General features: G+C 34.4%; 1 protein-coding gene across 5 annotated transcripts in view; it reads right to left on the bottom strand.

Moving 5' to 3' along the window:
* Positions 1-12,765, bottom strand: part of LRCH1 (leucine rich repeats and calponin homology domain containing 1) — a 201,562-nt gene that overhangs the window by 91,892 nt on the left and 96,905 nt on the right. For all 5 annotated transcript variants that reach the window (XM_081282147.1, XM_081282145.1, XM_081282146.1 and 2 more), the window contains exon 2: positions 6,195-6,339. In XM_081282147.1, the coding sequence (XP_081138273.1) occupies positions 6,195-6,339 (145 nt within the window). The remainder of the gene's footprint in view (positions 1-6,194; positions 6,340-12,765) is intronic.

Here is a 12,765-nt window from a genome sequence, read left to right on the forward strand (position 1 = left end):
AGAGAGAGAATAAAATGTCTGAAAAATGAATATAAATAAAGAAAATGTACAAATTTACAGTTTTAGGAATAAAAAGGGGAACCAACTATAGACAATGGTAGCAACTTCCAAATGAGAAAATTTTCCCTTTTTTAAATATTTAACAACCTAACAATGATTTTCATAATTTTAAAACTGTTCTAAGGACATGGAAGGCAATGGAGATGGTGCCCAATAAGATAACAGAGGTGAAGGGGCTTAGCAAACTTTATAATACCAAAGAAATGCATCTCATTTGTTTCTATTATTTATGAAATAGGGTGTCCTAGGGGTGAGTCACTTTCCTATTTCCTAAAGACTAAAGACCATTGAAGGGCTCAGAAAAAATGTTGTAATAGCTCAACTCAATTTAGCTATTAAGATGTGGCAGTGATGTTGGTGATGATGATGATTATTCCCCCAAAAAAACACCTTTTAGAATAATTGTCATTAGTATGCTCTTTTTATATTTCTCTTCTCATGTACAGCACTTTGTTATAAGCCTTTGTAAACTGCAATAAATCTTAGAGGAAATAGTATAATAAGTTGATTATTGATGAAATGGCAATGTTTCCAAGGACTTTTATCTGTTTTAATTAGAAAAATGAATGTCATTTGGGGCTTGTTCATCTGGAGCTTGCAGAATAAACTTTGAAAATTACTATAAACAGGAAAAACTATACTATGATTTAAAATTAAGTATTTACCTCACTTCCAGAGAGCTGTTCTGCAGCACAAAGACCTTATTAACATCTCTATTAAGATCAGAAGCAGAACAGAAAACAACACCAAGAAATTCTGACAGCGCTCTAGCTATCAAAGACATAATATCCCTTTTGTGTCTCTGTTCTTTTCCTCAATACCAACATTGAACTAAAACAACATCTGTGATCAGGTGGTGTGTATAATGGAAAAATCCTCTTAGGAAGTCTTGCCAAGTACGGGCTATACTAAAAGGAATGGAATTTGATAAGAGATATCCAATTATTAACTTGTCTGTGCCTAAGAAAGCCCTTCAGCTACCAATGCCAATGGACCGAATTTAACAGGCACAACGATCTATAAACCGATTAAGATTTTTTAGAGACTATTGGCTATAGGGTTCACCTGGGAAGCAAATGACTGAGGAACACTAGAAAAGATAAGACCTAATCCATGTGTGGCCAGCCACGTGTGTGGAGTGGACACTGCCATCCTATGAAAAACATTTCCAATTTTTAAGATTAATACTTTCAAATTCCAATATGGCTCACTGTGTTTTGGTGCCTTTCCCATCATCTGTCATTTCACAAGATTAACCTGGCTATCAAAGACCAGCTCCAAAACATAACGTAGACATAGTCTTCTCATTTTGCCTTTGAATGAGATAAAATCTTCACAAAAGGATGTAGGATATAAGTTTGTGTTGAATTGAACAAAACTCCTCCCCCTTTTCCAGTTTAGGAGACACCATCAATTTTCTCATTTTCTAGAAAGAAGAAATGCTATCTTGCCTTGGATAGCTTCTTTAGAAATGTCAGCGTGGGGAGAGGGGACAATGAAAATTAATTTTTGGCTCACAAAAACAAAACAAACACACAAAATCATAAAGCCTGTGTTTTCTAAAGCAACCGCTGTGGGCAGGATCCTTCAAATAGTGAGTGATATTCTGAGAATTAAAGATTATTTCTCAGAATGAGTCCCAGAAGAATGTGGGCCTACAGGTTAGACGACCATCAAGAAGTTGGCTCTTTCTGCACATTGTTTAGCAGCCAAAAAGGATACCAGGCTGCAGAGAAAGCAGCCAAAACACATTCCTTTTATGGTGTGATAACAGTTTGTGTAAGAAACTGCCTTCTTTTCAAGCCATGTCTCAGAACCCAGACCCAACAGGAAGGGACAGATAGGAGCTTCTCATGAACAAGCCAGACCTAGCTGGGCCAGTTTCCCCCACAGAAAGCAAAAACCTTACCAAAGTTCTGTAACGAACTTTCATTTTTTGGCAGTCCCTATCTCGGAACTTCTCTGAGATGAGACTTTGAAACCAAGGTCCCTATTTTAGATTCACAACATGCCAATGGTTGCCAAGAGTTTTGCTACTCTGGGTCATGTTATTGTCCTAAGGTATATTTTCTTCATGAGACTCATCAACAAAAACCTTTCCGACACCTTAAAATAGATTTTAAACTTTGTGAGGCTTTCCTGTGGGTTTCAGGTTCAAAGTGTTTGTTCCTCTATAGGAACCAGTCTTGCTTAATCATTTTTATTGCTCTTGGCTGTGTTTCTTGGATTAAGATACTTTATAACAGGAAGAGACACAGTGGCACATATACTAAACTAACATAGCTTTTTGTTGTGAATACCAAGAAGCAAAGATTAAAAGCCTACATCCTTTAAACACATGCTACATAAACAGCAATAAATCAATATTTTCCACAAATAGAACATTTCCATTATGTGAGAAAATGTGGAAAACAAGTGTTTTTAATGGCATTTCATGATGAAGATTGTTTTTAAGTTGCAAATTAAACCCATCTCTAGCTTAAGACATGGATAAAGCTGTTGGCACCATGCAACCATTTGACATTTACAGATGACATTTCTGAGACAGCATGTCAGCCAAGATTGAGCAAGCAGTGACATCCCCATTCCTCATTATCATCATCATCACCATCATCACCATCACCATCAAATATTTATGGCTGTTTGCTAGAATACAAGATATCTCAGAGGGTATAATCAACTTCAAATGTTTCCTATAAATTCAAAAATCTTTCTATGCATCACTCCTACCTTGGAATGTTCAAAATTAGTAGTTTCTACATGTGATTTCTTGGGTGAAAAGAAATTTTAAGTTCAGCAGACTGGGGTTATAGAGGTAGCTCAAGTGATAGAGTGCTTTGCATGCAAGATGTTCTGGGTTTGAGTTTAGGACCACAAAAAAAAAAAAAAACAGACCAAATATACATACAAAAACACTGTGGAAATTGGAAAAGCAGCCTCTGCACTATTTTATCTAAAAAACATCTTTCTTCCTAATTAATAGAACTAAGAGGGAAAACCTTCAGTTCTCTAGAAAATGTTTCAAGCTACTTATAGAATTGGATCAGTTGGCCTATTTGTTAAAGGTCTTTTAGTATGTGCTTTCTTTGACATAATCTTCCTTACAAGTGTGGATTCAAAAATAATTTATGTTACTTCTTTAATGTTTTTGCCATTTATACTGACTTCTACAATATAACTAAATTAACAACAATGTGAGGTCTTGATTATATACTATGATCATGAATATAAGCTTCTTTCTTTGCCATATATAACAATTATGGGACAAAAATGAATTAAAGGCAACTCAGTAGCTCCTCCACAGTGTGGCTGCAGCATCCTGAGTCTCTGTTTCCTCTTCAAGCAAAAGGATGGGCAGCCTGTCCCCAAAGTCCAAAAGTTAACCAAGTCCACCACACCTTACACCATGTCCAAGAAGAAATACATTTTGGTCCATTAATATTCATGAAGGGCACAGGAGATCACAATGACCAACTCTAATTGTCATGGAGGAGGCTTATGTCACTATCACACACAAGTACCAAGTTATTCTGCACTCCTCCTGGTTACCAGATTGGGGACAGCTGGGATGGGGGCAGGGAGGGTGACAGTGTAAGGATCAGAAGAACTCACAGACAATACTATCATGTGGAAGATATTACTGAACATCTTAGACTTAACAATTTAATCAGATGCCACCAGTATTGCCTGGATACTAATACATATTTGCAAGTAAAGAGATGTGACAGTCACCTCCTATTTCAGAAATCACAAATAAATCTTTCAGGCAGGAGTTCTACTGCATTCTACTTCAAATCACTCCCAAACTGAGAAATAACTCAATTTTAAGGTCCAATTCCAAGAGAAAAAATGGCTCAATTAAATGCAGTGGTCAAACAGGAATTAAAACACATGTAAATCAATAACACAAAATGACAATCTTCCTGATTCCTTTAAAGCTTGCCCTTATTACTATTTTAGCTTTACAGGTTTATTTTCAGGCAGTAAATTTTATAGGAGATATCAAAAATAATTAGCATCTTGCTTTTAAAAAGTTCAGAAGCTATCCATGTATTTTTTCATATCCTTTACACAATCTTTTTAGGATGTAAGAGAGAGACTTTTATTTTTTTCTCCAAGTAGTCATCAAATTCCTTCAAAGAACATAAGATCCAACACAAGAGAACAGGCCTTATATACGGTCTCATTAGAAGTAGGAAATGTGAACAAAGAAAAGTAGAACAAAACCAGAAATTATCAAAACAAATAGGAAAAGAAAGAAGTAAACATGAAATTAAATAATTAAGACAAATAAAATTTAAAGAGTTGGATGCGGAATTGTCCCTTTATTTCTTTCTCTTTTCCATTACCTACAGATTTATCATAAAACTCTGTTTCTAATGCACTACATAGTTTTCTTGGGCATCGTCAATTGACTCCTCTGTCAATGTTTCCACAGCTCTTCTCCGGCCTTTTCTAAATAATTCTGAGATCCATACTCCAATATAGTTTTTCTATAGATCCGAAGACAGCAATAATCTTCTACTCTCAACTAGGTGCAATATGAAAATTATCAGTAAAAAAAACCAAACTTTTATCATGTCTTAAAACCACAATAAGTTTAGATTATCTTGTGTCTAGAATTTTATAGTCTGTGTCACTCTAGAAAAAAAATGTCATCTATTCACCAAGACTTCTCAGTGCATATGGACTTAATATAACAATGCAAGGTTAAGTCTATTACATGGGCTTCAATGTGCTTTTGAAATGGTTCCCCTCTATGAGTTGGGATTACAGGACCAAATGTCTTAGGGAGACCCTGAACCAAAATCTACAGACACCACTATTCTGGCTTCACCAGGCAATTCCAAGATAACTAACGTCCTGCTGAGGCAGAAATTGCAAGAAAACTCATATGATCAGATAAATTAGAAATCTACAGAAGCAAAGATTAGATAAGACTCCAAATTATAAATTACATCCAATAAACTTCATCTCCAATAACTTACTTCTTATTTACCAAAATTAGGACAATTCATAAACATGTCTAGAACTTTTTTCAACTCTGGCAAAAAAAAAAAAACATGCACTTTTATGGAAAATGCAATAGAAACCCATTTTTTTTTTTTACTGCAACGAAAGCAGGAGAAGATCCATGATTCAGTAACTAAAATAAAAAGCAAACCAAACCAAATGAAAAACCATTGGCATTATTATCTATTATAAAATGACTACTATAGCTGGTTCACTGGGAATTTTGAACTTTAAAGTAGATTTGTTACACAGCACAAGCAAGGCTAACAGGTGCTATCCTTTAAACACCAAGATGATACAACTGACATGAGAAAGGCTACACTCGGGCTGGAACCTGAGAACTTAACCTTATTTTTATAAGCGAGAGAGAGATGAAAAAAAAAAATCCTCTCCTCCCTCTCCTGAAATCCCAAATGTAAAGCAAGAATTTAGGAGACAAGGAGCCAGAATCTGATCAGAACATCCAACTGCAAAGTGTAAAACTAAAGCCTTAAAATAACTGATTTTCCTAACTTCAGAGGCATTAACATGATTTACTGTGTTCTGCATAATTAGTAAGTCAACACGGACTACCAAACCATTCTCAGCAAACACTGACCTAATTGATGTCTACAGACATCAAACCTTATATCTGGCTACAGTAGCTCAGTACTCTTCCTCAACTTTTTTCAAGTGAACAGGCTCAATCATTACTAAGCAGCAAGGACAATGGTACCAAGAGTCCCCAAAGACCAATAAAGCCTTTTTTTTTCTTGCCCCGATTTGTCTCAACTCTCAAATTATTTTTCATTTCCTTTACCCTTCATTCTCCAAAATCTACACGAATGTATGAAGACAATATACCTACCAACCTGAAAAGCATCAATCAGACAAATAGTATAAATTATGTTACATGATTCTTAAAAAACAAAGAAAAGAAAAGGTGTCATATTGACATTTGTCAGGGAAGTCCAGCATCAAGAACAAAATTAAAGTCCCTACCAATTTATTACAGAAGATATTTCTTTAATGATCTTTGTGTGATTTACTTCAAAGAGTGATACGGGTTATAAAGAGGAAAAACACAAAAGAAATGAAAGCATGATTATGTTGTATTTCGTCACTGAATTTAATTAACCTACCTCAAGTTTAAGTAGGTCAGCATCTGCAGATTAATGATGGCCTCAGGAATGACTCTGATACAATTGTGATACAGATTAAGAATTTCCAGTGATACAAAATGGCACAATTCCATTGGAACTTCAACCAGTCTGTTTTTAGATAAATCTGTGAGAAAAGGACAGAATATTTGGTCAATTAATCTTCAATATATATATATATATATATATATATATATATATATATACACACACACACACACATATATATATACATATATATACACATATATATATACATATATATACATATATATATATATATATATACTCTTCAGTATACTCTTATCAACGAATAATACTATTTCTCTTAACATTTTAATGTAAATTTAGATCAACATCATCATGTTTCACACCTGTGTGGTACTGTAATGCGTATTTTCTAGCCAAATTCAAACACACAGTATATGGAAAAGCAAAAGTACTGCTAAAACGTTTTTAGCTTTCTCAATTAAGTTGCAAAACCAAGCACATAAAGATGGGGGAACTTTTTAACTCTATCTAAAATCTGTCTCAAATTCTTTCTACCCTAGTCGAGGATACATAACTGTACCCTTTAATACTTCTGAATACATATCTTTACCATAATTTTTTTTTAAGATGGGATCTTGCTGTGTTGCCCAAACTTCAGCAATTCTCTTTTTTGGTCCCCCAAGTAGCTGAACTATAATTATTAATTCAGTATATCAACTCCTCTATATGCAAGGAACATGTCTCTAAGATAATCTGAAAATGAACACATATCAGACACTAAATATTTATTCACTGGAATTACTGGGTACCTATCCTGTCTAAGGCTGAGATAAACCAATCATGTGTCTATCAAGAATCAACACTGTGACTAAAGTTGTGGTAGAGCGCCTGCCTAACACATGTGAGGCCTTAGTATCAATTCTCAGCACCACATAAAAATAAATAAAAGTATTGTGCCTAACTACAACTAAAAAATAATTTTTTTAAAAAAAAAAGTCAACACTATGTCTGTGGCATGACCACCAGGAAAATAGGAGTCCACTAGCCAAGTGTATAAGGATGATCTGCAGAACAAGGTGAACAAAAAGTGTGGTTTATAGCATCACCACCCCAACAATAGAACAATGGAAGAGTCCCGAATCCACATCTGGACATGGTAGATGTCAAGTACCCCAGGGAAAGAACCACCACTTTTGAAAACAGTAACTCAACAATTAAAGAGCACCTTTTCCTGTCCTGTATTAGGAGGGTCTCAACAATATTAATGAAAGATGTACAGTAAGTAACAGGGATCATATACTTAAGTAACTACATCCTGACTTATGGGGGGAAGACACATCAAAAACTCAAACAGGGGCTGGGATTGTGACTTAGCCATACAGCGCTCGCCTAGCACATGTGAGGCCAAATAATTATCATTATTTGGGTTCTAGCCTCAGCACTACATAAAAATAAATAAATAAAATAGAGATAGTGTGTCCAACTACAACTAAAAAATAATCTTAAAAATTTTTAAATTAAAAAGAAAAAACTTAAACCAGTTAATACCACAGATAAAACAAGTCAAAGATCTCCCTTTTCGGATCATCCTTCCATAAACAAATGCACAAATAAACAGAAATAGGACTAAATGGATTCACAGGGGGAAATGTAAAAAAACCTTGAAGGAATGATTCTGGTAATATTTAATCTATTCCAAACCATATAAAAAAGAAGGAAAGTTTCCAAATTTATATCTAAAAGGTGAGGTATCATATTGATACTATCATCCAACAAAGAAGGCACACAAAAGGGAAACTGCATTCCAATCTCTCCTTTAAATACTGATATAAATCCTGAATTTTAAAAATTAGCAAATTGGGCTTGGGTTGTAGCTCAGTGGTAGAGCACTTGCCTAGCATGTGTGAGGTACTGGGTTCAATTCTCAGCACTGCCTACAAATAAATAAAGATCCATTAACTACTGAATATTTTTTTTTAAATTAGCAAACAGATTTGAACAGCATATAAAAATATCAATATACTATGAAAAAGTGGACTTTACTCTTGGAATATAAGAATCATATTAAAACAATTCACCATATAAATGGAACAAAAATGAAATAGCATATGATTGTCTCCATGGATACATATAAGGCATTTGATAAAGTACTATGTTCATTTTTTCTTTCTTATTAAAATATATTTTATATATCAAAAATTTAATCATTCGCAGCTTTTAAAATTCAGTAATCTCTGGTAATTTTATTGAGTGATGCATTTATCACCTTGTATCAGATTTAGAACATTTACATTCAATTGCTTAAAAAAGGAGAACAGTTGGCTATTTCTTTTACACACACACACACATACATAAATGACAGAGAGAATACTTTAAATTACTTTAAATCGTAAAAGACTAGCAATGTTACTGTAAAGTCAAGATAAGACTTCATTACTACTCTTACTACTAATTTGTGTTATCGTTTAAATAGCACTAGTCAAAGACATGAGATGAAGAAAAGAAAGAAAAACCAAAATTGGAATGGAGAATACAGAATTATTATTATTTGCAGATAATATGACTGTTTTCTTGGAAAAATGCAAGAGTACCAAGAGAGAAACCTATTATAAATGATATAAGAATTTTATAAAGATACACAGGAGAAAATTAATGTGCTGAAACAATAGTCTTTACATACACCAACTAGAACAGAAGATAATAGCTAAAGGGGCTGAGGTTGTGGCTCCGTGGTAGAGTGCTTGCTTAGGATAGGTAAGGCCCTGAGTTCGATCCTCAGTACCACATATAAATAAATAAAATAAAGGTATTATGTCCACCTCCAACTAAAAAAACAATATTAAAATTTTTTTTAAAAACGATAATAGCTAGAGGATAAAATACTTAGAAAAATCATAAGAAGTGGGCAAAGGTTATTTGAATGAAACTTTAATATGCAACTCAAAAGTCAAGCCAACTAAAAAGATACTCCATGTTTTTAAATACAACTAAAAAAAAAGACTCAGCATCAAAAATGTGTCAAGTTCTGTAGCTTAATGTCCTATAGTTGTATGGATATGCAGTCAATTTTTTTTAAAGTAAATTGTTGTGTTGTTAAAATTCTATGTACAAAGTCCCAAATGTCTTTAAAAAATAAAACAAAGTAAAAAAATGTGTCAAGTTATCTTTAAATTATGTCTATATAATTTAATGCACTCCTAATTTTATTTTTTTAAAGACAGAGTGAGAGTGAGAGATAGAGAGAGAGAGAGAGAGAATTTTTTTAATATTTATTTTGTTTTTAGTTCTCAGCGGACACAACATCTTTGTTGGTATGTGGTGCTGAGGATCAAACCCGGGCCGCACACATGCCAGGCGAGCACGCTACCACTTGAGCCACATCCCCAGCCCCCAACTCCTAATTTTAAAAGCATAGATTATTTTCTAATTTGCAGTTATTAGAAAAGTTGATCCTAAACCCACATGGTAAAATCGTGCAAAAATAGTGAGATGTCTCTCTAAAAAGAAGAACACTGAAGGGAATCATCTCTCCCGAACATTAAATACACATGGTAAGGCACTGTGGAAATCTCAATGGTACAAATTACAAAGACAGGAGATGGGTCAAAGATACATATGTCTGGAAATCAGTGATGCAATGAAGGGATAAGATGTGAGCTCAGTAAATAATATGAGAAAACCAGACGGCCATCTGAAACAAGCAAAAACAAAAAAGAAAGATTACTGTACACCTCACACAACTTTAATCTCTATTAATCCTAGATGAATCAAATGCTTCACATTGTGAAAAGTGAAGCTATAACAACACATGGGAAATTTGTCAATGATCTTCAGATGGGGAAAGCCTTCCTGTGAATAGCATGAAGCCAGACTGAAATATTTGACACATCCGAGTTTTACAACAAACTTTACCGTAAACACAGATGATAATCAAAAAATGGGGGCGGGGGTGGCAGGTGAAAAAACCTTCAATTTATAAACCTAACAAGTTGATCTTTTATAAATGTAAAGAGCTACAACCGTCAGTAAGAATAAGACTGGGGTGTAGCTCAGTGATAAGAGCATTTGTTTACATGATTGAGGCCCTGGGTTCCATCCCAGCACTGCCCTAAAAAGAAAGAATGAAATTGAACACAAAATAAAAATAAAATAAAATTAAATTAAAAAACCACCAGGCTTACAGAAGAGGAAACACAAATGCCTCTTAGGGAAAAAAATATGACAGACCTTAACTGAAATAGAGGAATAGAAATTACAGCTGCATGGGATAGTATTTTTCACCTCTAGGAGACTAAAAAATATTTTTAAAATTGATAGACACTGTCTAAAACTTTTTAAACCTAAATTAAAAATTTGAATTAAAAATGTGAGATATTTTAAGTGTACTGCACTTAAAACTGGGCAGAGGACAGGGTGAAAGAGGGATATGGAAATGAAGACAGTTTAGCAATGTCAATCAAAATTACAAATGGAAGGGGTCAAGGAGAAACAGAGGTTAAATCAAAGGTATAAAGTCACAGGTATATAGGATGAATACATCTAGAGGTGGACCGTGCCACCTGAGACAACAGTTGATAATACACTGCAAACTAGAAATTTGCTGAGTAGATTTTAGGTAGCCTTACCACACATATCTATGCAAGATGACACATATCTTAATTTACTTGACTCTAGTTCCCATTTCACTATGTACACATTTATCAAAATACTGGCTGTATACCTTAAGTACACAGAATAAGAAATTACAAATATGCATGCACTTCAACCTAGAAATCTTTTTTTATCTACAAATATATATATGCAAATAACACATTCTTTTTAGCAGTTTGAAATATCATAAAATAGAAAGCACTTTAAATATCAGTGGAGGGCTGGTTAAATATTAATATACCATTGATAAATAGCACAAATAACACTGAGGTTAAATCAACCAATACATACTATCAAGAATTCCATTTCACATGATGGAATGTAACCTTAAGCATCAAACTCTATAATGCAATTCTAATACTACACAGGCACTAAAATGAATGAAGCAGCTCTCTATGGGTTTTTATGGATATTTCTACAATTATTTAGCTATAAATTGTCACTTCACAGTTATACAAGAGACTGGTAAAAATGGTTGTTTCTAGAGAGAAAATCTCTAGCTGGGAGGATAGGACTGAGGAGGAGGATGACTTCTCACTGTGGATTCGTTTGTACCTTCAGAATCCTGAATGCACTGATTAAATATATGATATGTAATTAAATATATGATATGTAATATATACATTATTAAAACATATAATCTGCATATGTGTATGTATATATACATATACATATATATATGCACACACACATAATCATATACACATAATCTTTTTTAAACAACAGCTCTTCCTATCAGCATCCTTATTTTTTTCCATATTTTTTATTGGTACACTATAACTGTACATAACGGTGAGCTTTGTTGTTACCTATTCTTAAACTCACGACATAAGACTATAATTTGGCCAGTATCATTCCCCAGTATTTCCCTTTTCCCTCCCCTAGTCCTTTTCCTCTACTGATCTGCCTTGGATTTTCATGAATCTCCCCAACCCAACTTTCTTTTTCTTCTTCCTCTCTAGCTTCCACATATGAGAGAAAATATACAGACCCTTCTGAGTCTGGCTTATTTTGCTTAACTTAATGTTCTCAAGTTCCATTTCATTTTCCTGCAAATGACACAATCCCCTTCTTCTTGATGGCTGAATAAAATTCCACATTTTCTTTATCCACAGCATCCCTACTCCTTTATCTACACACACACACACACACACACACACACACACACACACAAATTGTATTTCATTTTAAAAGGGTTAAGGAGACAGAGCAAACTATGTAGTGACTCTCATTAAATTAAAGGAAAAATAGAGCAAACTTTCCTTCATGCATATTTAGGACCACACCAGAAAAAAGTTCCAGAAATCTCTTAAAATTCTTTCCTAGACCCAGAGATTGTCATGTGCTACAAAGCTGGAAAACTCCCCCCACACACACACACACAAATGTATGTGTTGTTTCCTTCAGGTTCAACGAAGAAAATTCCACTCAAGCTCATACAGAAACTACTGTGGCATATAATCTGGTAATGCTATGACTATTTAGAATACAGATTTTATTTGCTCTCCCTCCCTTCTTATCTTCTCTTCCACAGTCTCCAGATTTCAGGGGAAAGTGCAGCATTTTCTCCTTCCCAGAATTACTTCCTGGGAGCTTGACTTGCATCCCAGCAGCAGGAGCTGTGCTGAGGGCCAGGCAGAGCCTCTCAAGAGATGGGACTCCTCCTCTTCCCTAAAATTGGGAAGAGGTGGTACACTTGGTAAAACCTTAATTTCCTCCTCATTTTAACTATATCCACTCTCTTAAATTTCTGTTTTTAGTTGTGCTATTTTGTATGTACTTTTTCAGGAACCCTTTTTTGAAAGGAGTCAGGCTATGAATTACAAAGAAATAAAGTTATAAGGTGATGGTAGTGGGCATCCGCCATGCCTGGGCCTTTGTCACCCACCAAATGAGCAGATCTCTATCCACC

This window comes from Spermophilus citellus, assembly GCF_964194105.1.
Source record: "Spermophilus citellus genome assembly, chromosome: 1".
Lineage (NCBI taxonomy): Eukaryota > Metazoa > Chordata > Mammalia > Rodentia > Sciuridae > Spermophilus > Spermophilus citellus.